This window comes from Pseudorca crassidens, chromosome 14 (assembly GCF_039906515.1).
Source record: "Pseudorca crassidens isolate mPseCra1 chromosome 14, mPseCra1.hap1, whole genome shotgun sequence".
NCBI classification, from domain to species: Eukaryota; Metazoa; Chordata; class Mammalia; order Artiodactyla; family Delphinidae; genus Pseudorca; species Pseudorca crassidens.
This window is the reverse complement of record NC_090309.1, coordinates 61504468-61531630: the sequence shown is the minus strand read 5'-3', so window position 1 is coordinate 61531630 and position 27163 is coordinate 61504468. Positions and strand designations below refer to the sequence as shown.

The window sequence follows — 27163 nt, the reverse complement described above, 5'->3', positions numbered from 1 at the left end:
GCAAAGTCTTTCAGGCAACAAATCTTGTCAATGTACCCAGACCTTGTATATTTCAGGGCTTAATCATTTGTCAGTTGCTTCATTTGCAAATATTTTCTACCATTCTGAGGGTTGTCTTTTCTTCTTGTTTATCATTTCCTTTGCTGTGCAGAAGCTTTTAAGTTTCATTAGGTCCCATTTGTTTATTTTTGTTTTTATTTCCGTTTCTCTAGGAGGTGGGTCAAAAAGGATCTTGCTGTGATTTATGTCATAGAGTGTTCTGCCTATGTTTCCATCTAACAGTTTTATAGTGTCTGGCCTTATATTTTGGTGTTTAATCCATTTTGAGTTTATTTTTTGTGTAGGGTGTCAGGAAGTGTTCTAATTTCATTCTTTTACATGTAGCTGTACAGTTTTCCCAGCACCACTTATCGAAGAGGCTGTCTTTTCTCCATTGTATTCTCTTGCCTCTTTTGTCATAGATTAGTTGACCATATGTGCGTGGGTTTATCTCTGGGCTTTCTATCCTGTTCCATTGATCTATATTTCTGTTTTTGTGCCAGTACCGCATTGTCTTGATTACTGTAGCTTTGTAGTATAGTCTGAAGTCAGGGAGTCTGATTCCTCCAGCTCTGTTTTTTTCCCTCAAGATTGCTTTGGGTAAAATAGATAGCTAGTGGGAAGCAGCCGCATAGCGCAGGGAGATCAGCTCGGTGCTTTGCGACCACCTAGAGGGGTGGGATAGGGAGGGTGGGAGGGAGACGCAAGAGGGAGGAGATATGGGGATATATGTATATGTATAGCTGATTCACTTTGTTATAAAGCAGAAACTAACACACTATTGTAAAACAATTATACTCCAATAAAGATATTTAAAAAAAAAAAGATTGCTTTGGCTATTTGGGGTCTTTTGTGTCTCCATACAAATTTTAAGATTTTTTGTTCTAGTTCTGTAAAAAATGCCACTGGTAATTTGATAGGGATTGCATTGAATCTGTAGACTCTTTTGGGTAGTAAAGTCATTTCCACAATATTGATTCTTCCAATCCAAGAACATGGTATATCTCTCCATCTGTTTGTTTCATCTTTGATTTCTTTCATCAGTGTCTTATAGTTTTTTGAGTGCAGATCTTTCACCTCCTTAGGTAGGTTTATTCCTAGGTATTTTATTCTTTTTGTTGCAATGGTGAATGGGATTGTTTCCTTAATTTCTCTTTCTGATCTTTCATTGTTAGTGTATAGGAATGCAAGAGATTTCTGTGCATTAATTTTTTTTTTTTTTTTTTTTTTGCGGTACGCGGGCCTCTCACTGTTGTGGCCTCTCCCATTGCGGAGCACAGGCTCCGGACGTGCAGCCGTAGCGGCCATGGCTCACGGGCCCAGCCGCTCTGCGGCATGTGGGATCTTCCCGGACCAGGGCACAAACCCGTGTCCCTTGCATCGACAGGCAGACTCTCAACCACTGCGCCACCAGGGAAGCCCTGTGCATTAATTTTGTATCCTGCAACTTTATTAAATTCATTGATTAGCGTAGTAGTTTTCAGGTGGCATCTTTAAGATTATCTATGTGTAGTATCATGTCATCTGCAAACAGTGACAGTTTTACTTCTTCTTTTCCAATTTGTATTCCTTTTATTTCTTTTTCTTCTCTGATTGCCATGGCTAGGACTTCCAAAACTATGTTGAATAATAGTGGCAAGAGTGGACATCCTTGTCTTTTTCCTGATCTTAGAGGAAATGCTTTCAGTTTTTCACCATTGAGAATGATGTTTGCTGTGGGTTTGTCGTAGATGGCCTTTATTATGTTGAGGTAGGTTCCCTCTATGCCCACTTTCTGGAGAGTTTTTATTATAAATGGGTGCTGAATTTTGTCAAAAGCTTTTTCTGCATCTATTGAGATGATCATATGCTTTTTCTCCTTCAATTTGTTAATATGGTGTATCACCTTGATTGATTTGCATATATTGAAGAATCCTTGCATTCCTGGGATAAATCCCACTTGATCATGGTGTATGATCCTTTTAATGTGTTTTTGGATTCTGTTTGCTAGTATTTAGTTGAGGATTTTTACATCTATATTCATCAGTGATATTGGTCTGTAATTTTCTTTTTTTGTAGTATCTTTGTCTGGTTTTGGTATCAGGGTGATGGTGGCCCGTAGAATGAGTTTGGAAGTGTTCCTTCGTCCGCAATTTTTTGGAAGAGTTTGAGAAGGATGGGTGTTAGCTCTTCTGTAAATGTTTGATAGAATTCACCTGTGAAGCCATCTGGTCCTGGACTTCTGTTTGTTGAAAGATTTTTAATCACAGTTTCAATTTCAGTGCTTGTGATTGGTCTGTTCATATTTTCCACTTCTTCCTGCTTCAGTCTTGGAAGGTATACCTTTCTAAGAACTTGTCCATTTCTTCCAGGTTGTCCATTTTATTGTCATAGAGTTGCTTGTAGTAGTCTCTTAGGATGCTTTGTATTTCTGCAGTGTCTGTTGTAACTTATCCTTTTTCATTTCAAATTTTGTTGATTTGAGTCCTCTCCCTCTTTTTCTTGATGAGTCTGGCTAAAGGTTTATCAATTTTGTTTATCTTCTCAAAGAACCAGCTTTTAGTTTTGTTGATCTTTGCTATTGTTTTCTTTGTTTTTATTTCATTTATTTCTGCTGTGATCTTTATGATTTCTTTCCTTCTACTAACTTTGGGTTTGGTTTCTTTCTACTAACTTCTTCTTTCTCTAGTTCCTTTAGGCGGAAGGTTAGATTATTTGAGATTTTTCTTGTTTCTTGAGGAAGGATTGTATTGCTATAAACTTCCCTCTTAGAACTGCTTTTGCTGCATGCCAGAGGTTTTGGGTCATCGTGTTTTCATTGTCATTTGTCTCTAGGTATTTTTTGATTTCCTCTTTGATTTCTTCAGTGATCTCTTGGTTATTTAATAAAGTATTGTTTAGCCTCCATGTGTTTGTGTTTTTTATGTTTTTTTCCCTGTAATTGATTTGTAATCTTATAGTGTTGTGGTCGGAAAAGATGCTTGATATGATTTCAATTTTCTTAAATTTACCAAGGCTTGATTTGTGACCCAAGATGTGATCTTTCCTGGAGAATGTTCCATGTGCACTTGAGAAGAAAGTGTAATCTGCTGTTTTTGGATGGAATGTCCTATAAATATCAATTAAATCTATCTGGTCTACTGTGTTATTTAAAGCTTGTGTTTCCTTACTAATTTTCTGTCTGGATGATCTGTCCATTGGTGTAAGTGAGGTGTTAAAGTCCCCCACTATTATTGTGTTACTGTCAATTTCCTCTTTTATAGTTGTTAGCATTTGCCTTATGTATTGAGGGGCTCCTGTGTTGGGTGCATATATATTTATTTATAATTGTTATATCTTCTTCTTGGATAGATCCCTTGATCATTATGTAGTGTCCTTCCTTGTCTCTTGTAACAGTCTTTATTTTATTTTTTTTAATTAATTTATTTATTTATTTTTGCGGTATGCAGGCCTCTCACTTTTGTGGCCTCTCCCGTTGCAGAGCACAGGCTCCAGACACGCAGGCTCAGTGGCCATGGCTCACGGGCCCAGCCGCTCCTTTAAGAACTCAACAGTAGAGTTCTTAAAGATTATTTTATTTAATGTTTTGTACCAGTATACAAATAATTGCACAATTATTAAAATTATGATATAATCTTTATTATTCTGACTTGTATTATTATTTTCATAAGGATTTACATTTATTGACTCAATATAAATCTATTGTTCTTCCTACAACAGTCTAGCAAATGCACTCTTAATAGTTGTATTAAATGTCCATCTATTTCCCTATTTATTTAACTATTGAAAAGTTCTTAATAATTTTCATATAAAATTAACATCTTTCATAATCATCGTTAATTATTCTGGCATATTCCTCTTGCAATAATAAATACATATTTTTACTTTAGAGACTGATAGAATTTCAACATACAAAAGCGTACAAAGAGATTTTTCACTCCAACTTATATCTAGAAAGCTAAATTATATTTAAAAAGGAATATCCAGATATTAACAATAAATCCAAATTACACGTCTTGTTCAAGTAATTTGTTATAGCTGCACTGATTAGCTATAAAGTTAACTACAAGATCATGTGATCATTGGTCATGCCTTGATCCCTGAACTGGGTGCCAGAGATGATCTTGAAGCAGGATTCGGCTATCTGGCCTTCCCAAAGCCAAAGCTGCTGCCAGAATTGTAGTGCTTCCTTCACTCCGAAAAGTTTAAAATATGCAGAAAACCTGATTTTGTTTAAGGATGTTAGAGAACAAAATTCAACTGAATAAATTTTAAAGATATTATTGGCTGTATTCAATGATTCATGAATCAGGCAGCATCCAATCTAGCAGATAGAAAGGAGCTCCAGGGAGTGGTACAAAATGAATGACTTTTATAGGTAGAAGGGAGCAGGTACAAGGAAGTTGTACTTGGCGAAAAGGCAGATGACAGGGGTTCTGTCAGGCAGATGACCTAACTAGTGCTGATTCCTAATTGACTGGTTTAAGATTTCATTTCTGGGAGAGCCAAACTGTAGTTAAGTCTCAGTTGAGAAACTGAGGGCTTAGCTTAAGTGACTCCATTTTGGGCCTATTGTCTTGTTTTTAACAAGGATTACATGGACATGTATCACAATTATAAAGGCACGTCTGAGAGTAAAAACCAAATTCAGGTATGAATTTTCTTCTTTTGTGGGAAAAGTGAGGAATGCACTAGGTGAAGAATACACAGAAGGGCCGATTGTATTTGCAAAGTTTTATTGCTTAAGCAAGATTTGAAACTTGACTGTTTATTATATTTTTCTCTATTTTTTTGCATGCTTCAAAAATTTAAGCAGAGAATTAAAAACTGTGCTTATGAAGAAATCGTACTGTTCTAGAAACCAGAAATATTACTTTCCCATTTATGAACTTTTTTTTTTTTTTTGGCTGTGCCACGCGGCATGCGGGATCTTAGTTCCCCAACCAGGGATCAAACCCATGCCCCCTGCAGTGGAAGTGCGGAGTCTTAACAACTGGACCACCAGGGAAGTCCTATGAACTTTATAAATTGGAAAAAGATTTTAAAATAGGGATTTATCTTTTCTTCAGAGGTGAAATTATTGGTTATTAAAGCATCCACGCAGCTGTTGATTTATTTAAATCTCAAAAAAATAAGATAAAAATAAACAGAAAGCTAACTTAACTGTACACCATTTTTAATAGCAAACTGGTACAAAATGTCTTCCTGCTATAGTGATAGTAATTAAAGGCAAAGGAAAAATGTAGCTAAGAGGAAAAGAAACTTGATAGTTTGATTGTATCTGAAACCAAATGAACAACATTCAAATCTGCAGTCTTCAGGGGTAAGACCGCTACCTTAAGTGGAACGTAACCCAATATCAAAATCTGTCTCATTGAAATGTTCCTTCACTTCTGTTTGGGCACGGTTTTTCTTTTCTCAATATTATCTGGCACAAATTTTCTGTTTCCAAAGTTCCTCAGACCTCTGGTCAGAAAGCCGTGGTTCTAGACCTCTCTGGTGATAGTTGTTTGCTCAGTACCTGCCTCATTTCCTGTTTTCTCTCTCATCTAGATACATACAACAGGTATGAAGTAGAGCAGGATATGACAGTTAGAGGGAATGCTGCAAACAATAATGAAAGCAATTACTCTGAGTCTTAGGCCCATTTTCTCATTTTCATTTCAGTAGATAAAAGATATTCTCTCTTGCAAATAACACAAAGAGGTACAGGGGCTGTACCCGTACCAGGGGAGAAGAAAGGCACCTGGCTCAGTTATCACTTTCAATCAGCAAATGTTTGGCCCCTTCAGGCCTTAGGGTTTTTTTTTTTTTTTTTCTTTTCTCTTTTTTAATTAAAGGCTTCCCACTAATGAGATTTTGCATTTGAATTTTGAGTTTTGTAACTTTATATCTAATTTATGTCTTTATAAATCTTACTTACTTTTAAGAAAGGCTGAAATGTAAGAGACAAGATTTAGAAAACAGCATGATTCTATAGGACAAAATGAGGAAAGAGATGAGGCGCTTAAAAGTTCTGCTTTCATTGGGTGCAGTACTGCATCATCAGTTCCTTCACACACACACACACACACACACACACACTCACAAAACTCTACTACAGCAGATGAATTGCCTTCCATGATATATTTACATCCAATTACCTACCCCCAAAGCTCATTTTTGTAGTGCTTTCTACTGACTTTCCAGCAGAAAATCACTCTTTTAAAAATGTGTGCTCAAAGTAAATTAGTGGTTGCCTAGGCTTGTGGGGCTAGGGGTGGGGATAAGAGTGACTGCTACTGGGTAGGGGGTTATTTTCTAGGATAATAAAAAGGTTCTGAACTTAGATTTGGATGGTGGTTGCACAACTCTGTGAATATATTAACACCATTGAATTGTACACTTTAAATGGATGAATTTTATGGTTTGCAGATTATTTCAATAAAGATTTTTTTTAAATCTGTTCTGCAGGAGGAATCTGAAAGAGAAGAGTGCCATAAAGAGAAGTCTCTTGGATTTGAGTAATCTCTTTGCCAAAGCTTTAAGGCCAGGAAACAAAGGTCAGACCTGAGGTTTTTGATTCAATATATCCTAATATTCCACCATTTTCTCTCCCTACCTTCCATCAAGATCCTTCTTTATAATTTATCACATGAATAATATAACCCAGTGGAGCCCTGTGATAGACTTCAGGGATTGGCAACCCAAAAGCCATTCACAATGTCCTCTTCTCCCACCCTTTTCCACTATAGGGGCTAGAGAGCAAAATACAGTTGGCCCTCTGTATTTATCCATGGATTTAGCATTCATGGATTCAACCAACCTCAGATTGAAAATATTCAAAGCAAAAAAAGAGTCTAGAAAGTTCCAAAGAGCAAAACTTGAATTTGCCACATGCTGGCAACTACTTACATTAGCATTTACATTGTATGTACAGCTATTAGCATAGCATTTGCATTTATTAGGTATTATAAGTAATCTAGAGAGGATTTAAAGTATAAGGGAGCATATGAGTAGGTTATGTGCAAATACTACACCATTTTGTATAAGGGATTTGAGCATCCACAGTTTGGTATCCGAAGGGGTCCTGGAACCAATCCCCCAACGACTATATTTCTTTTTCCATTTTTGCTGCTGGAAGCAGCTGTATGACTTCATTCTGGTCAATAGAATGTAAGCAGAACTCTCTCAGATGAGATTTCCAGGGAAGTCTTATTTACAGATTAAAAGGGGTAATCACAACTGGCAGAGCCCTTTTGTTCCTTTGTCTCTTCCTCCTTCTTCCTGCCTAGAAAGCAGGCATGAGGCCTGGAGATGCAACAGTCAGCTGGTGACATGAGAGGACAAGCATGAGAATAAAAGCCCATAAGCTAATGAAGGTGGAGCAGAAAGACTTGGTCCTTGTCAGCATTTCTCAGCAGCTGTACCAGTGCTGGACTGCTCAGCTCTGGATTTCTCATTATGTGAGAAAAAGAAAACTCTTTTTTGTTAACCTACTATGACTTGCTGTTGCAAACAAGTATCCTATTACTTGCAACCACAAGCGCTTTTAACAAGCCAATTATGAGACTTTTATATTTAAAAATTATCTAAATATGTCAATGTCAAAGTGGGTTTACTTTAATGTCCAGGGGCTGCTTGTTGTACACAGAAAAGACCATTTATAGTTAATCTGGGTTCAAATTGTTATATAATTTATTGAAGACACAAATTTTCCTTAAGCCTTTAAGTTTAATTTAAAATATTTTATCTTCCTTAAAGATCTAATAAGTGCCATACTAGAGATCTACGCAAAGATGAAAAAAAAGAAAACGTGGTTTCACAGAAACACATTTGAGCTAGGCCTTAAAGAATGTAGAGAAAGGAAAATTCCAGACAGAAGAATACATAAACTCAGAAGCATGAAAGGGCATGATGTGTTAAGTGGGCGTGGGAGGCCGGAGAAGGGGAGATGAGGCTGGAAAGCAAATTGAAGTCAAATTGTTCAGTCTTATATACCAGACTAAGTACACTAAAGTTTAAACTTTATCCTACAGCAAACTGGAAGCTCTTAGAAGTTTTGAAGGAAGGGAGTGATGTGATTATGTGGGTGTTTCAGAAAGAAAAAGAGATTGGAGGAGGCCATAGAGGCTATTTGGAGAATATTGCAGTAGAACTAATGAGAGAGGATAAAGGTCATTAAGAAAACCCCACTGCAGACGCTGCAGGGGACCCCCAGGGCAGCAGGCCAATGGAGGTTGAAGCAGAGGCTCACAGTCAGAGGAAGCTGAGTGGAGGCCAAGTCTGCAAGGGAGAAGGGGGGTCAGCATTCCTAGGAAGCATTGCCAAGGCTGTTAAGAGCCACGTGTTAATTGCAGCAGGCTGCAGCTTTGGAAACCCATGAGGCCCATAGCAAACAAGTGAACGTGGGGGCAGAGGAGGCAAGGGACCCCCAGCCGAGGACCCTGGCTCTTCCTGCTGTGACATGTACTCATAAGCCATACCCCGCCCTCTTCTCAACACCTGCTCAACAAGTTAGAAAAAGAAGCAGGGAGAGGGGCGGTTATCTGAGAGTTTGGATTTTTTTGTTGTTGCTTTTTTGGGGGGAGGGGGATTTGTTTTCTTTTTTTTTAATGCAAGAGAAACTGAACATACCTGTTAAATTAATTCAACAAGGAAGCCATTAAACTGAGGTGGCTCTAATGCCATGGGGGCCTATGTAAGCAAACCAAAATCTAAGCCTGTCAATGCCTCAAGTTTAGGAAATTGAAACCTAAGGACAACGAGTCACAAATAGCCAACTGGGCTTTAAGATACAGCCAATCAGGAACTCCCTGGCGGTCCAGTGGTTAGGGCTCCTCACTGTCACTGTCAAGGGCCTGGGTTCGATCCCTGGTTGGGGAACTAAGATCCCACAATCTGCACAGCACAGCCAAAAAAAATATATATATATATATCCAATCAATAATTTCCTTACTTTGCTTCCACTTTCTTTCTATAAAAGTGTCTCTCCAGGCTCCTGTTAGTGGAGAGCTCCTGACCACTTCCAGTTTGGTGGTGCCCTATGCCAATCCATTTTTGCTCAAACAAACTCTTAAAAAGTTTTAAATGCCTCACTGTGTCTTTTAACACACTTAAAGGGCTCATTTCAGTTATCAGCATTACCATGCTTTAAACCAGTTGGGACGTTTGGCTAATCATCACCACCACAAACAACTAACCAGTAGGTAGGAGCTCAAGAGAAGACCACATCAGTTATGGACAAAATAATAGGAAAATCCATTTTCTCTGCACAACAAAGTTGAATTATACACTCTGAATCAGAAGCACACAAAAAAAGCCAAATCGAAAATACAAACATTGGCTGGTTATATGCCGCACCCACCATGGGAGGCACTGTATCCGTGGGGCGTCAGCAATCCAGTCATCAGAGACAACTCCCACTTACGAGCAAGTGCATTTTGGGGGGCCTAGCCCTGGCCCAAACTCTCCAGCTTTCTGCTCCAATCCATGCTTATCAAATGGTCCTTGATTATTAATTCATCATCACTAGTTCTTCAATACTAGAGGCTGGCAGTGGAAAAGGATAACCTCCCTTTAAGGAAATAGAATGGGCTTCTATTTTATACATCAGTCTCATAAGAGTGTAGCTAGTATTAGTCGCCCTAAGCAGGACTCATCCTGGGGCTCTAACAAGACGGCGTTTCCTTAACACAACATCATAATTCAACTGTACTTCAATAGGGAGTTCCCTGGTGGCCTACTGGTTAGGATTCCAGGCTTTCACTACCGCAGCCTGGGTTCAATCCCTGGCTAGGGAACAGAGATCCCGCAAGCCGTGTGGCACAGCCAAAAAACTCCAAAAAGTACTTGAAAAAGTAAATTAAAAAAAAAAAAATGGACTGAGTTTCTTGCCTGAAAGGCCGAGGACTAGACTCTGGACTCATGGGTGAATCCAAACCCTGGTAATCGCTTGGCCAGTTTCTCCTGGTGACACCAGTATTTCCCTGTCCTGCCCCTTCTATCAATGTCATGTCACACTGTGGACTCCAATTGAGAAGGAGAAGAACCTACATGGAAGCAGAACAGAATCTGGCCAGATCCACATATTTCTTCTAAGGTCCTATGCCTGCCCCATGACACACTCCAGGTGTGGTGGCCAAGCTGTCCACTCAGTGACTCATCCCTGAACCACTTCCTATCACCTGGTCTACTTCCTTCTGACCAACTAAAAAATTCTGGCTGCTGACTTTTATATTCCTTCTCCTACTTATTTCCCCACTGCTCCCATTGGATTTGACCTTGGCTAACTCAAAAAGCCTTGGGTGACACCTTTCCTGTTTCAGCCTGTCTCCTTCTACCCCAGCCATGATCTGAAGGGCTACTCTCCCACTAGGCCTGCCCTGGCCTTGCTGACAGAACTTAGATGCATAGAACTCTCCAGGGCACACTCCTCCTGTCAGAAGAGGAACAACTTAGACTCAACCATGCTGGACTCAACCAGATTCAGCCCAAGATGTGATGATCCCAGCAATTTCCAGAACCGTTGGCTGGGCTCTCCTACCACAGGGATTTGAGTTCAGCAAAAAGACAGGAAAACGTTCAGCAGGACTGGTGATTTCCCAGGGAGGCTCTGAGAAAGTAGCTTTTCAGTAAGTAGCATTTGTAGGCCGAAGCTTTTCCTACTTGGCAGCCCAGTGCTGCCGTGTCAGCGCTGCCATTTCCATAGCAGTGATTATGGAGTGACTGACATTCGGTACTGTGGCTGCAGCGACTCCAGCCCACAGTTAAGTCACACCAGCTCAGCATGTTCCCTTTTAATTACTTACCATTCTGAGGTAGGTATTGGGGCCAGGCAGGCCTGAGTTTGAATACCAGCCGTACATAGTTGGCCACATCTTCTCTGAGTCTCGGTTTTCCCAGCCATGAAATAATAACAGCTATACCTTCCTCACAGATAAACCACATGAAAACGCCTAGCATGCACATCCCTGACACAGCAGACACTGACCAGTGTTAATTCTGATTCCTTTTGCTGAGATTCTGATTCCAACCTGAGGCAGAATCTCCAGGATCCTAAAGATCTGCTTCACCTGGGAGTCCTTTGTACTCAATTGTAATTCTTCCTCGTCTTTAAGTCAGGGGAAGGTGGTAACCTACAATCAGACTTGGAGCTCTGACTGGACAAGCTTATAGAAAGGAATAGTTTTGGGGTTGGGTGTAAGACTAAAGGAAATGCTCACTCCCTGGCTTTCAACCTTCAGCGAGCATGGGAATCATTTAGGGAGTTTATTAAAAATACAGGGACTTCCCCGGGTGTCCAGGGGCTAAGACTCTACGCTTCCACTGCAGGGGGCACAGGTTCTTTCCCTGATCGGGGAACTAAGATTGTGCATGCCAAGTGGCCAAAAATAATAACAATTAATAAATAAAAATTTAAAAATAAATAAAAATACAGATACTCAGGTTCCTCTCTCAGTGACTGTCACTGAGTCACTGAGAGTCAGACCCAAGAATCTACATTTTAAATAAGTTTCCGAGGGCTTCCCTGGTGGCGCAGTGGTTGAGAGTCCGCCTGCCGGTGCAGGCGACATGGGTTCGTGCCCCAGTCCGGGAAGATCCCACATGCCGCAAAGGGCCCGTGAGCCAGGGCCGCTGAGCCTGCGCATCCGGAACCTGTGCTCCGCAACAGGAGAGGCCACAACAGTGAGAGGCCTGCGTACCGCAAAAAAATAAAAAATAAAAATAAGTTTCCAAGATTATTCTAATGTGCACCAAAGTATGAGAATCACTGCCCTGTCTGGAAGTTTCTCTCTTCTCCTCCTTGACCTGGTTATTCTGGTAGACAGAGTGGGTGGTGGGGCCCAGTTGAGGGCTGTGGTAATAATAAAAAATTATTTGGTCTTTGTCTCCAGTTCCTGGCACAAAGCTCCCAAATCCTTGGACTCTCTTGAGTGATGAGTGTCTTATGCTAATGTGGTAACCCTTAGGGGGGTTAAGTGGGGGGGACCCACACTAGATAGCTTCAGGATGGGGACTGGTCACAAGAAAAACCAACCAAGTGATGAAAGGGCTAGACTTTCAGCCCCAGCCCCTGACCTCCGCAGGGAGGGAGAGAGGTGGAGACTAAGTTCAATCACCAATGGCCAGTAATTTAATTAATCATGCCTAGCTAATAAACCCTTGATTAAAAACCTAAAAAATAAGTTCCATGGGCTTGCAAGTTGGTGAACACATTCATGTGCTGGGAAGATGGCACGACAGGAGAGAGCATGGAAGCTCTGTGCCAATCCCCACTCCCCACCCCCATCTCCTATAACTGGCCCTATGCATCTGTAGGGGAGCAAAATTTGCCACCCCAAAATATCTCTTGACATGCAGATTATTCTGAACTGAAAACTATCAAGGCCCAAAAGACTTAGGAAGAACTTTTGACCTTCCCCCTAACTGCCTAAAGAATGTAGAGGCCCTGTTCTAGGGAGGGAGCTATCACCATAGATAACTATAGTATGAACTAAGTATGACTGGCAGAGAGGAACCTAGCAAAGTCTGTTTGTTAAAATTCCTCTCTGTGTCCCACTGTCTCTGCATGGCCCAGCAAACATTTGTTTACCAACAAACATTTGCTTTTCCACCTCATGTTAATTGCCTTCCTCCCCTTTAGAGTCCCAAACCACTACCCCCAACATCCTCTTTTGTCTCTAACTGAAGATGGTGTTTAAGGTGAGGGTTCTGGCCATTTTGGTGAGTTACTCAGTTTTCCTTGGCCTCTCCCATGTATACATGTTATTAAATTTTTGTTTGATTTTCTCCTGTTAATCTTTCTCATGTCAATTTACTTCTTAGACCAACCAGAAGAACCTAGAAGGTTAAGGGAAATTTTTTTTCTTCTCTGACACATCTCTTCCATTTGGTTGTTCCTGAGTTATATCCTTTATAAGGAACTAGTAGATGTAAGTAAAGTATTTTTCCTGAGTTTTATGAGTCATTCTAGAATATTATCAAACCTGAGGGGATGGACACCAAGGGGGAAAAGTGGCGGGGGGGGGGGTGGTGGTGGGATGAATTGGGAGATTGGGATTGACATGTATACACTAATATGTATAAGATAGATAACTAATAAGAACCTGCTGTATAAAAAAATAAATAAATAAAATTCAAAAAAAAAAAAACCTGAGGGGAGCTCGTGGGAACTCCCAAATCTGTAGTTAGCCAGGCAGAAGAGTGGGTAGCCTGCGTACCCCATTTGCAGCTGGTCTGAAGTAGGGGCAGTCATGTGGGAGTGAGCCCCTTAACTCATGGGACCTTACCCTAATTCTAGGTAGATAGTGTCAGAATTGAATTGAATTGTTGGGCACTCAATTAGTGTCATAGAATTGGTTGGTATGTGGAAAAACAGCACACATTTCGTATCAGAAGTGGTGTCAGAAAAAAAACACTACACAGGGGCCTGTCACATTCTGTCTCCTCTTGACTTCACCTGGCCCTTGTATAACCACACTTCTTTATAGAATGTGGTTGAGCCCAGAAGAAACAGCCAATTCCGCTGCAATTCTCTGACCTAAATTCAGTGTTGACCTTTTGAAGAGGAATAGAAGTAGGGCTAAAATTTTCCCTGTTCAAGCCTACCCAAAAGGAGGGCAGAATTTGCCTATAGGCTTCTGACTTGCTGACTCTAATCCTTAGCACGCCCAGAAGACGGTCTCCAACAAACCAAGGAGCAAAAGGCCCGCTTTACAGTAGGATATGAGCTCATTTACTGGAATCATCTATGGACTAGCTGATTGCCTTGACTCTGGCTGACCCTGCCTGAGCTGCCCCGTAACCTTTGGAGCCTGGCCATTAGTGTTTGCCAGGCCCCTTCCCTCTAGCTAGATTCTCTGCCTCTGTTCCTCTTGGCTATTTACCAGTGCCCCAAAGTTGCTGCCATAAACTCACATAGCAATTTCCACTGGAATGTGCCCCAGGAGTCCAGGTAAAGTCTTTTCTGATAAGCCTTCCCATCCTGGCCTCACATCTGATAGGCCTCCTGTGCCCCCAGCGTTTGCTGTTAAAATGCTATCCCCTCACTTCCTTGCCTTCTCTGCTCTCTCTCTCTTCCTAGAGAACCCACATAGTTTCATCAGTCAATGCCACACATCTTGGTGTATCTGCTGATGTACCTGAGACCATTCCAAGGGCCTCATTCTTAGTCTTTTTTTTTTTTTTTTTAATATGTGATACTTTTTGACAAGGATTTCTTCTGCCAGAACCCTGTTCAGGACAAAGTTAACCTGGTCAATAATTGTCTTACCCACCTGCAGGGAGAGAGACACAGTCAATTTGGTAAGAGATGGTACAAAATCAAGGGAGGTGACTGAGGCAATGTGCTGAAGTCCAAGTAGAATGAACTGGCCAAATGCTTCTACTTTGAGCAGAGGCTCAAGTCTTCCATGAAGGAGAAGCTTCCCCGAGACTAGAAGGCCAGAGCCACCACTAACTAGTAGAGAACACCTGCCAGCTACAAGGTCATCCCAGGGACCTCAGCTGGGTACTACTTAGGATAGTGCCCCAAGCAACTCCCAGTCAGCTGGCCTTGGGAAATTCCTTACTGTAACTATACTGGGTCAACACTGACTCTTGGAAATCCCTCCCTCCAACTGTGGTTCTGTCTCCTCTTCCATGACAGAAATAGCCCTTGTCCTGGGCTGACTGACTTGGAGTTCTCCACGTCTTTTACAGGATCCACTTATGTGAGGGTTGGGGGGAAATCCTGTGTGGCTTGGGCTCTTGAAAATGGTTCCCAAGCTGCACCACCCACCTTCTGGGCATAATAAACTTCTCCAAGTAGAGCTCTTCCAGACCTTGCAACTTTGATCCTCGGAGTCTCTAGCACCATACCCACAAACACACCATCATCTGGAGTAAAATCTCTGTCATTTTCCAGATCCTTGGAAGTCATATGAGTCCTCTGTGTTCTCACTTTGGGCAGTGCCTGTAGAGTATCTGATACCTGTAGTCCCATCCCGAGTGTGTACTCATAGATATCTGGCTGCGACCAGTACCCACCCAAGCCACAGGGTCAGATTCTCATTATGTACAAAGAATGGGAGGAACGAAGTGGTGATTAGCAACCCTCTAAGGTCCCTGGAAAGTATTTATTTAAATACCACCAACTTTTAGTAAAGAATGTGGCAGAGTGCCAGTTATTCTCCAATGTCTTCTCCTTTATCCTACATTAATAGAATACCTAGAATAAAGATTATACATTTCCCAACATACCCTGAACTTTGATATGGTTATGTGAATACACTGTGGCCAATGGGAGATGAAGGGAAGTGAAGTATAGAACTTTCAGGATGTGTTCTTAAAGGGAGGGGGGCTGCCCTTTCTCCAACAGTTCCTCTCCCTGTCTCCTCTCCTCCACCCTGTTCCTCTAATTGTGGACATGGTAGCATATCTCCTTGGCCAAGTGGACTTTAGGCCACACCCTACAGATGATGAAGCAACAAGTTAGAGGGAGCCTAGGTCCCAGATGACCATATTGAGCAGAGCTGCCATCCCAACCTCGGACCACCTGTTGAAACAAGCAGTGGTGAGCCTGAGCATCCCTGAACATCCCTTTTGGGTATGCCAGCAATGCAAGACCTTGACTGCTTTTAGCCAATCATTTCTCAGAGTTGAGTTTGCAATCAACAGGCTCAAGAGATAATGTAACGTCTTCTCCCAGACAAAGAGCAGGCTTGCTTACCAGCCACTGTAAAAGTGGTAGATTTCAGTTGAAATGCAAACCCACTATATGTAGAGTGTCCATCTTTGTCCCTCCATGCTGCCTCCATGGGTTTTTTTTGGCCGCACCACACAGCATGCGGGATCTTAGTTCCCCGACCAGGGATTGAACCCGTGCCCCCTGCACTGGGAGTCTTAACCACTGGACCGCCAGGGAAGTACTCCTCCGTGGGTTTTGAAAGGCATGAGGAACCAGCACCAACATGATGCCCATGATGCTTGGATGCAGTGAGTAATAAAACTTTTTGTCTCAGACCTAGGAATCTTGTATCTTCAGCCAGCATCCGTGAAACAGCAATTTATTAGCTTGCAAGTAAAGTAAACCCCCAGAACTTCACATACCTACCACTGGACTGTTTTTAGGAAAGAAATCAACTTGTATCTCTTTTAAGCCACTACTATTTTGGATGTCTGTTACAGACAGCCAAATATAATTCTAACGAATCAAAGAGTAATTTTTTGAAGTTCTGATTTGGCAAAAAAAACTGCTTATTACATCTTGTCAGAAATTTATCATTCAAGCTGAGCCAAATGTGATCCATTCAAAAGCAGGAAATTATAAAAGTGTTGGGACCTCTTGAACAAGTGACATAGCATATAGGAATTAAGGAATTAAGATCACACTATGACTGGTTCCCATGGTTAGCAGTGGAACGGACTGAATCAAAGCTTACTGAATCAGGCAGGCAAGATCACGAGAGCGAATGCTCCACATTTATTTGAGTAAGATTTCTTAAAAAAAATTTTTTTTTTTGTCCGCACCTCAGCGCGGTATCTTAATTCCCCTATCAGGGATTGGGCCTGTGCCTCCTGCAGTGGAAGCATGGAGTCTTAACCACTGGACCACCAGGGAAGTCCCTTAAAATGTTTTTTGAATGCTATTTTATGCCAAGAATTATATTCACCCATGATTTTTGATATGTTTCCATATTATGAGGGATGAAGTTCAGATAAACTTGGAGAGCAATTCCTTGATCCACCTTGTCTTCAGACAAGGCAAAGATTAATGTGCTTCAGACTAGACTGGATCTAAGCTAACATTCTTTCTAGAATGTTGGTGGCTCTTGTCCTTTGAAAAACCGAAGGGTAATTGAAAAATGTTGAGAAAGTTTCGAGCAAGTTTGCGTCAGTACCGCATTAGTCAAGAGACCAAGGCAAAAGTAAAACAAGAATAGATGTGAGGATGTGGCAACACCTGCTACTGAAAGCACTGACAAAATGTTGAAAGCTCTTCATGAGACACAGGTATTCTGATGTGTCAAAATATTCTAAATGCTTGAACTCTCTACAAGAATTCCCTGTGTAGTTTTTTTTTTTTTTTTTGCGGTATGCGGGCCTCTCACTGTTGTGGCCTCTCCCATTGCAGAGCACAGGCTCTGGACACGCAGGCTCAACGGCCATGGCTCATGGGCCCAGCCGCTCTGCGGCATGTGGGATCTTCCCGGACCGGGGCACAAACCCCGTGTCCCCTGCATCAGCAGGCGGCCTCTCAACCACTGCGCCACCAGGGAAGCCCTGTAGTTATCTTTTTAAATTAATTTTTATTGGAGTATGGTTGCTTTACAATGTTGTGTTAGCGTCCACTGCACAACAAAATGAATCAGCCATACACATAACAGATATCCCCTCCCTTTTGGACTTCCCTCCCGTTTAGGTTACTGCAGTGCACTAGGTGAGTTCCCTGTGCTATACAGCATGTTCCCATCAGTTGTCCATTTTATACATAGTATCAATAATGTATATGTGTCAGTCCCAGTCTCCCAATTCCTCCCACCCCACCCCTTTCCCCCTTGGTATCCATACATTTGTTCTCTACGTCTGTGTCTCTATTTCTGCCTTGCAAATAAGATCATCTATACCATTTTTCTAGATTCCACATATGTGCATTATTATACAATATTTGCTTTTCTCTTTCTGACTTACTTCACTCTGTATGACACTCTCCAAGTCCATCCACGTCTCTGCAAATGACCCAATTACATTCCTTTTTATGGCTGAGTAATATTCCATTGTATATATGTACCACATCTTCTTTATCCATTCCTCTGTCAATGGGCATTTAGGTTGCTTCCATGTCCTGGCTATTGTAAATAATGCTGCTATGAACACTGGAGTGCATATCCTTTTTTTTGAATTATGGTTTTCTCTGGGTATATGCCCAGTAGTGGGATTGCTGGGTCATATGGTAGTTCTACTTTTAGTTTTTTAAGGAACCTCCATACGGTTTTCCATAAGGGCTGTATCAATTTACATTCTTCCCTGTGTAGTTATTTTTTATTTCCAACTTCTAACACTCTAATGACATTACTCTTTTTGGTGGACACACATTGTTTTTGCCTGATCACCCATTTTCTCTTTGGGAATAGCATTCAGATTTTTCCTTGGGGAATTACCTTCCCCCTCCCACCCCCGGACTTTCCTAGTCCATTTTGTTGGGTCAGCCTGACTTCACCCTACCAAGCAGCAGGTAATTGGTTCAGAAGAGCACTTGACCAAGTGAGATTCAGTACTGGGACTTTTATTGATATTATTGGCAATGTGAAGTTTGATTTATTTTAAGATTGCTATCATAGGATAATGTAAGCCTGGGGATGCTAGAAATCATATATAGAAAAAGCAGTCCTGGAAATAGGGCCAATGCAGTGGAAACAGAACCAAGAGGAAGAGAAATACCAAGTCCTACTGACATAGTTTTAACCCAGATCCAGCCATACCTGAACATGCCTGAACATCTCTAGACTTTTCACTATCTTTAGCCAATAAATTCCCTTTTTTGCCTAAGCCAGGCTTGAGGTGGTTTATACCTTGAGAAATAAAAGAGTTTTGACTCTTGAAGGTATTGCTGTCACAAAAGCTACCTAGAAGTGGCTGTCTAGTCTGTATAAAAGCAAAGAATGTGCTCAGGCTAGCTGTGGCTCCAGAATTTATATAAATAGGTGCTACAGTCAAGCCAGAGGTAATGGATGAGGGACTTGTTCTAAAGCTACTTTATGTAATTTTGCTTAAACATCTATTATTCATATCAAAGAATGAGGAGAAGAAAATACCTCACCCTCCAGGCCAGTCGCTTGGCACCACAACTGACTCAAGCTAAGAAAAGATCAATCAATAAGGTTGCCAGAGCTCTGCGAAGGTCTAATCCATATCTGCCTTTCAGTGTTTACCAGAAGCATTTTGACATAATGGAAAGTGCTCTGGGTTCAGATCCTAGCTGTACAACTTACCAAGCTAAATGACCCTGGACTAATGGCTCAAATTCTGGGAGATCTAGTTTGTTTTACAAATTTTTGTATTTGATATAAATGATATATCTGCACCCTTCTGCCAGTGATTTATTTCTCCCTTAACATCATAAATATGAAATTCATGCTTGAGGCCTGTGGAGCCCTAGTGCATTCGTTTTCCTGTTATGTTATATTCCATTACATAGATCTACCACAATATATTTTTTAAAATATTTATTTATTTATTTATTTATTTTGGCTGTGTCAGGTCTTAGTTGCAGCTCGGGTCTTTTGTTGCAGCGTGCGGGCTCTCAGTTGTGGTGCGCGGGCTTCTCTCTAGTTGTGGCTTGCAGGCTCCAGAGCACGTGGGCTCAGTAGTTGCGGCGAGTGAGGGCTTAGCTGCCCTGGGGCATGTGGGATCATAGTTCCCTGACCAGGGATCGAACCAGCGTCCCCTGCATTGCAAGACCTATTCTTAACCACTGGACCACCAGGGAAGTCCCCTACCACAATATTTTTACTCACTTTTCAATTGATGGACCTTAGGTTGTTTCCAAATTTTTATTCTTTTTTTTTTTAACCAAATTTTCATTCTTATGCATACTACTGCCATAAATATTGTTGTTGTTGTTTTTGCGGTACGCCAGCCTCTCACTGTTGTGGCCTCTCCTGTTGTGGAGCACAGGCTCTGGACACACAGGCTCAGCAGCCATGGTTCACGGGCCTAGCTGCTCCGCGGCATGTGGGATCTTCCCAGACCGGGGCACGAACCCGTGTCCCCTGCATCGGCAGGCGGACTCTCAACCACTGCGCCACCACGGAAACCCTGCCATAAATATTCTTATGCCTATATGCAAAAGATCATCTACGGTATATTCCAAGGAATATAATTGCTTGGTTATGGACCATTGCTGAGTTATATGTACTTTGACTTTACTAGATATTGACAAGCTGTCCTCCAGAGTTTTATCACTTGAGACTTTCACCAGCTTTGTAAAAGAGATGCTTCACATCCTTTCTAGCACTCAAACATTCACTAAACAAATATTTTTTTAGTCATCTACTAATCTGTTCTAGGTACTGGGATGCAGCAGTGAAATTTCCAGCTCTCTTGGAGCTTCATTTTCTTGGCAGGAGACATAATAACAAATAAAAAATGAATATATAATAGGTCCAGAGGTGACGAGTGCCTAGTTTCCAGAGTCTTTGGGTGCCAAGGACTAGTTCTTCTCCTTGGGTCCTTCTTTACCTATAGTAAGTGAATACAATGCCCTCTTGAACCCAATGTGACCTAATTCCAGAAACTGATTTTTTAAAACTTGCAATTACCATAAAATTAGAAGATGAATATTTTATATTAGTGTGATGTTTTAGTATTCAGTTAGTGCTTTGGAATCCATGTTCTCAGTTGACCACAATTCTAGGCAGCATACAAGGAAGTGGTTAAATGCTCCTATCTCTGTAGTCAAGGAGCCCGGGGTCAAATCTTGGTTTCCTGACCCATGTGATTTTGAACAAGTTACTTAATCTCTCTGAGTCTCAATTTCTGTATAAGGTAATAGTGTCTGACTCATAGGGGTGCTTATCACGGTGCTCAGTAAATTTTTAGTACTTAATATTTACTAGTGATCAATTAACAATTGGATGGGTCAAACATGTGATATTATTGCCATTTCATAGATGAGGAAACTGAGGTCCAAAGTGGTTGAACAAATTGCCCAGACAGTAAGTTCTGTTGCCTCATGAACCTGGGTTTTCTGGCACCAGAACCAATTCTCCACTAGAAAATTGTATATATAAATGTATGATGTATTTGTTGAATAATTATTTATTGAGCATCTAAAATTGCCTGTCACTGTTCTTGGTGCTAGGGAATTCTAAAATATTCCCAATATGGCTGATCATCTTCGGGCAAGCCTGAAATTATAGCTATCTTGAGGCCAGTCCCAGTACTTTGTTTCATCTAGCATTGACTATGAATTGAATTTTGAAGATTTTACTGAAGTTTTTATGGAGGATAGAGATGAACATTATATCACTTTAGACTGTAAACATCTTGAAGGCAAAGATCATGTTTTACCTACCAGTGTACAACCAGCACTTAGCACAGTGCCTGGCATATACTTATTGACTATTTGATAAATGAACATGTCATACAGCAAAACTTATCTATCTTCCTCAGCAACTTCTCACCTGTCCCCATAATACCTTCCCCAGCAGCTCCTTCAAAACTGTTGATGAAATGGAGATGAATTGAACTGTGAAGAATCCTACCTCTCATGAACTTGATTGCATTCTCCCAAGTCTGCCTGGCTTCCAGATACAAGTAGTTTTCATCTGAAACCAAATATAGTGTTGTTTGGGTTATAAAACATATATGTAAAAAAACTGAGTCAGGGAGCCAATAGTTGAATAAACAATAACAACAACAAAATGTATTCATGGAAAGATCAGGGATGATCTAAGACAGTGCATACCGAGCACCTGATAAAGAGAACTGACAGTAAACATCACTGGAGTTCTGAGCAAAGAGAAAGGAAACAGGAGGATGGTAATGTATCAACCTGACTGAAGAGAATCTATTCTAGGTCTCTTTTTTGACAAACTGTGAGGTATTGTGAGTTGGTTTTATTATTATAGCTCAGAGAGTTTACTATTATTATATCTCAGAGAGTTTGCTCTGCATAGCAGGCTGTCAATAGCTTAAGGTTTTGGAGACATCTTTATGGGCTTAGGGTCTAATGGGTCCTAGGAACAGCCCACCTGCAGTTTCTGTGTAGAAAGAGGAGGTGGGGCCCAGGGAGCAAGGGCCTTGATTCCTCATTCCTGACTCTCCTAGCATTCAGCTTTGGGGACTAACCTCCAGCTGAGAAGAAAAACAGACCTTATTCTTGACCTGTCCACTCTGATACCTCACTCTCTGGTTGAAAGAAAAGGTATCCACTTTAAGTAACTCCTCTTTGACTTAAATGTCACAGTTCCCACTCCCTTTGCCTCATAACCTTACCCTCAGCCCCTATCCCCCACATAAAAGTAAATACCCCCTAAATTTGACAATGCTTCATTCTCATCATTCTCAAGATTACTACCTTGCTTTTAACCCAATCCAACGTTTGGGATGGAGAATATTTCCTTAGATTTCAGCTTCTTCTCCTCCTCCTTCTTCCTCTCCTTTTTTTTTTTTTTTTTGCGGTACGTGGGCCTCTCACCGTTGTGGCCTCTCCCATTGCAGAGCACAGGCTCCGGATGCGCAGGCTCAGCGGCCATGGCTCACAGGCCCAGCCGCTATGCGGCATGTGGGATCCTCCCGGACCGGGGCACGAACCCACGTCCCCAGCATCGGCAGGTGGACTCTCAACCACTGCGCCACCAGGGAAGCCCCTTCTCCTTTTTAAGTGCACAGATATTCCTTTAAATTAGCACTGTGAGATTAAGAACATAAGATATTTTGGTAAGAAAAATCAAGATTTGTGCCTGACACCTGACTTAGCACAAAGTAGTCCTATTGGGGACAATATGTTAAACCCTTCAAAGCTAAAGGAAAATGAAATCAAGAAGTGTAGCTCTTAGAGAGACATCATGGTATGTTTCATTTTCCAACAAGCCAAGCTACAAGACACCCACTGGTGACACTTGGCTTTGGCCATCCAGATGCATTTATTTATTTCTGTGACAACATGAGCTTGGCAGAACATTGAGAACTGGTGGCCGAGAAAAGAAAATTCGGTCTTCCTGCTCACAGAAGAGATTCTAAGACATCCTTGCTAATACAGCATTGCAGAAAGGGCTTGTGTATGAATCAGCATACACATAAATGTTAAGTGGGCTGATGAGGGTGGCAGAGTTTATGAGAATTTCTGATGAAGCAGCACCAGGAGTGCTTGCCCGTTATTGTATGAGTGCAGTGCAGTCTATAATTTGACTTGTTTGGGTCTTTTTGTTATTATATGTTATGCTTCACTGAAGCTTGCTGCAAGCTCTCTTTTTCCTTTGCTATCAGAATTCCCCTGATTCATGAATGAGAATTGAGGCTTTGTGGCAAGAATGTTAAGTATTCCTTCAAACTACACAGACAGGGCTGAGAGACTGTTATGTTATGTTTTATTAGCATGATTCCAGGAATGGGATGCCAATTCTCCTAATTTCCTAGTCATAGACGCATTTTGGCGTTCACCACAGTCTAGTTGGATCCCCTCTGAAGTATCTAGGAATCAAATCAAAAGCAGTGTCAAGCAAAGTTGAGTTGAGTATACAGATGGTCAAGTAAAACATGTCGTCAGGCTTCCAGAATCCTCCGCCTTCCTAGGCCCAGTACTATCTGGACAGATTTAGCAAAGAAATAACCCAGGCCCCTGTATTTTATCTGACAATCCTATTAAGGCTTTTGGTAGCTCTATCTTAGTCTTCTGCCATCAGAGGGAAAAAAAATCTGAGATTAGCCATCAAAAGCTGGAGCAATATTGCTCAAAGTCTGGTCGCAGATAAACTGCATAAGAATAACCTGAGGAACCTGTGAAAAAAGCAGATTCCTGAGTTTCACCCTAGACTCACAGAATCCATAATTCCAGGTATGGGCCTGGGGATATGCATTTTAAAAAATCTCTGTAGATAATTCTGAGGCACATCAAAGCATAACTATTATTTATGACCTCTGTGTCTTTTCCCTTCTAGCAGTGCATACTTAAAGCCTTTTGTTGTTGTTGTTGTTGGCCACGACCCACAGCATGCAGGATCTTAGTTCCCTGACCAGGGATCAAACCCACATCCCCTGCATTGGAAGCGCAGAGTCTTAGCCACTGGACTGCCAGGGAAGTCCCACTTAAAGCCTTTTTCTGCTTATGGAAAGCAGATAATAAAAGTACAGTATATGACATTAATAAATATTTATCCTTAATCCCTTCTTAAAGGAACTTTGGATTTCAGGAACAAGAAGGGGTATATACCCAAGGTCCTTTCCCGGTTCCCCGAAGAAAAGAAAGTCAGAGATTGCCTCCATATAAACTAGGCCCTAATCGCCTACACGTGACCCTGTCCAGGCTGTTGGCAGTGGCTCCAGCAGAAACATGTTCAGAGTTGTTTGTGCGGGACAAACAGAATGCATCTTCAGTCAGTGTGCAGAGAAACCTGCAATTATTTACCCCTTCTTTAAATTACCGCCATACTTCTTTCCGGTCTGGATCAAAGAGTTAACTTAAAAACCAAAATTTCCCCCAACTTTTCCTTCCCTCACTATTCCTAATTCTGATCTCTTCATTAATCAGCGTTTTATCTGAAAGTTAGCCACCATTAATGAGCAGATCATTGCATATTGAGAACCTCGTGTCAGCGAAGGCAACAGAACCCTGCAGATTCAGGATTTGGGTTTAGAAAGACTACAGGCCCCAACATGCAATTTCACCTTCCAAAGACTACCATTCCCAACATGCAATGCAGTCAGTGTTAGTAAAGGAAAGGAACTAGCTGGAAATTGCCAGCCTGGCTGGAAACTTTGCCTGCGTGCCACCCTCAGGCAAAGGAATGATTTAGAAAGCTCCCAGAGGATATTTTTTGCAGGAGCGGTCACTCCCTAAATCCAGGCAAGAAAAGGGAGGAGTCTGAGCCGTGTCCCGCCCCTTCTCCAGTAAATTTCTGCCGTTCCAGGTTTGGCGGCGGGAGTTCGAAGGTCCTGGAGAAGCTGCACACCCCTGGCTTTCCCCATGGTTTCGGTGACCAGAGCCGTTTTTGGAGACCTGCCCTTGGGGGCAGGGACGGTGGAGAAGTTCCAGCTGCAGTCAGACCAGCTGAGAGTAGACATCATCTCCTGGGGCTGCACCATCACGGCCCTGGAGGTTAAAGACAGGCAGGGCAGAGCCTCAGACTTGGTGCTCGGCTTTGCTGAGTTGGAAGGTGGGTTGAATTCCGCCCCGGGCTGCGGACGGGCCCCAGTTCCACCTGGCACACTGCCCCACACAGCCTGCCCGGGATGCAGGGATGCAGGGGAAGTACGGAGCTTGTGACCATCAGGAGTACTTGGATCCGGCTAACTCACTGTGTTGCCATCCAGTGTTTGGAAAAAGACAAAATGAATAGAAACTGACGTAGGACTGGGCCTCTGGTTATACATTCAGGCTTTGTCTTATTTAAAAAGTCAGTTGAGGGTAAGATAAACTCCAGCAACACTGGAGCGATCTTTGAGCTGCCGGATCTTTGTAAGGGGGGGAGGGGAAAGTGCAGGCCAGAGCGGGTGTTGCCCCCTGCTCTTCCTCCTGCCCTTTCTGAAGAAGGAAAATGATCAAAGACGTGCGTCTTCTACTTCCTTTCTCCTTGATCAGATTCTCTTTGAGGTCTGGTTGTTTCAGAAATGCTCCATAAGGTAAGCTTAGTGGGTGCAGAAGCTTATCCGCTTTGGTCTGTGATCACCCCCTGGCTGATCAATAACTATGTGCTGAAAGAATGAGGAAGACCAACTTACTGTCGAGAAACGAGTCTCCTTATAGCTAGGGTGGACTTTGTTCTGTGGGAATCCGTAGACAATTAAGAACATGTATTAATTCCTGCATTCAAACACTGTTGATCCAACTGTCTCATTCAATGAGACAGGTCCCCATCATCATGCAGCTTGCAGCGTAGATGTGGAGATAGACCTTAGCCAAATATTTGCGTAAATAAATAACTCACAGTGCAGTTTGATTGGGGCAAAAGAAAATGTACATAGTGCTTGCTATCTCTTGGCACACCCGAGCAGCTAGACAGAAAATGAGGTTGAAATAAAGTTAGCAGAGGGCAACTGCTTGAGAACTAATTCTCTCTGCTCAGTGGTAGGGGCATGGACAAAATCTGTTAAGAGGGGCTTCCCTGGTGGCGCAGTGGTTGAGAGTCCAACTGCCGATGCAGGGGACACGAGTTCGTGCCGCGGTCCGGGAAGATCCCACATGCCGCGGAGCGGCTGGGCCCATGAGCCATGGCCGCTGAGCCTGCGCGTCCGGAGCCTGTGCTCCACAACGGGAGAAATCTGTTAAGAGGAGGCTTGAGGTTTTCCTTTATGTGTCTGTTTTTCTGTCTGTTTGGTTCTTTAGATATGTAACATAGCTCATTGTTGGAGGTCAAGAAACCTGAGAGTATTGGTTTTCCCTTAGGAGGATAAAACTGGCTCATTTCCTTAGCGAAATGTATTATAAAAATATTTCTGAGGATCCTGTTCCTTGCCCTCTGGTTGGTTGTCTTTAGCTCCTTGGAGCCTCCACAGCTTGGCTCGGAGAAGGACGTAGGTAACCTTCAGCAGAATTTCTTCGGTGATTTCAGCGAGTCTATTATAGGAGACTCACTGGTAGGAAGGTGCAGGGGCTGGGGGAAATCAGCTCCTCTTACCCTTGCTCTCCACGCCCCCTTCTACTTCTGGGGGTGGTGTTCCTATCTTCTGTCTTCAGAGTCAGAAAGCAAGAGAGTTGACAAGTGACAAAAGAGGATTCTTTAGAATCACTTTTGCTGAGTCACCTCTCTCTGTTAGTAGCATAACCATTTGCTAGGCTGAACCAGAATCACAAAGAGATAACTTGACTGGTGCAAAATTGCCCAGTGGAGTCCAAGGAGAATTGGATAGATGACCTAGAATTTCAGAGCCAGTGAAGCACTGGAGTTGATAAGCAGTGAGCATCTGCTTTAATCACCCCATTTCCATCTCTTCTTTCTCACCATTCAGGAGGTAACTACCCTCCCCCTCCCCTCCTCCCACTCATACACACACTCACTTCTTACTAATTTTAGTTCTCATATAAGAGTCACATGGACCTTAAAGCACAAGGCATCTTTGTGGAATTCATATGAAACGTGTGCCATGATGATGTGGCACCTGGGAAGCACCAGTTTCTTAGCAGGCATAGAAGTGCCTATTTTGTGAGGGCAATAATGCAGTCGTCTCTGTGAGTCTATGAATCTTGTGGGAGTCTAGATGGAAGAAAGTATTATCCCCAAATGTTCTTAAAAGGGAGAAAAAAAATAGACCCCCCCTCAGATTACAATGGTCTAGCTTGTATTGACTATTGTTCCCCATGTTATTAACATCTCTTGAGAAAGTTAAATAGCATTCTCTTATCAGGCTGTGTCACAGGCACCACAAAATGCCAGGTCGAATCAAAGCATCTAAAGTATTCTAGGTGCTGGGAATTCCCTGGTGGTCCAGTGGTTAGGACTCCAAGCTTCCACTGCAGGGAGCA

The 27163-nt window shown here is 42.1% G+C and overlaps 1 protein-coding gene across 3 annotated transcripts in view; it reads left to right on the top strand.

Annotated features, from left to right (window-relative positions):
- GALM (galactose mutarotase) overlaps positions 1–27163 on the top strand; it is a 104878-nt gene that overhangs the window by 21330 nt on the left and 56385 nt on the right. For all 3 annotated transcript variants that reach the window (XM_067703218.1, XM_067703217.1, XM_067703216.1), the window contains exons 3-4: positions 6472–6560; positions 24612–24857. In XM_067703218.1, coding sequence (XP_067559319.1) covers positions 24668–24857 — 190 coding nt within the window. In that variant the 5' untranslated portion in view covers positions 6472–6560; positions 24612–24667. The remainder of the gene's footprint in view (positions 1–6471; positions 6561–24611; positions 24858–27163) is intronic.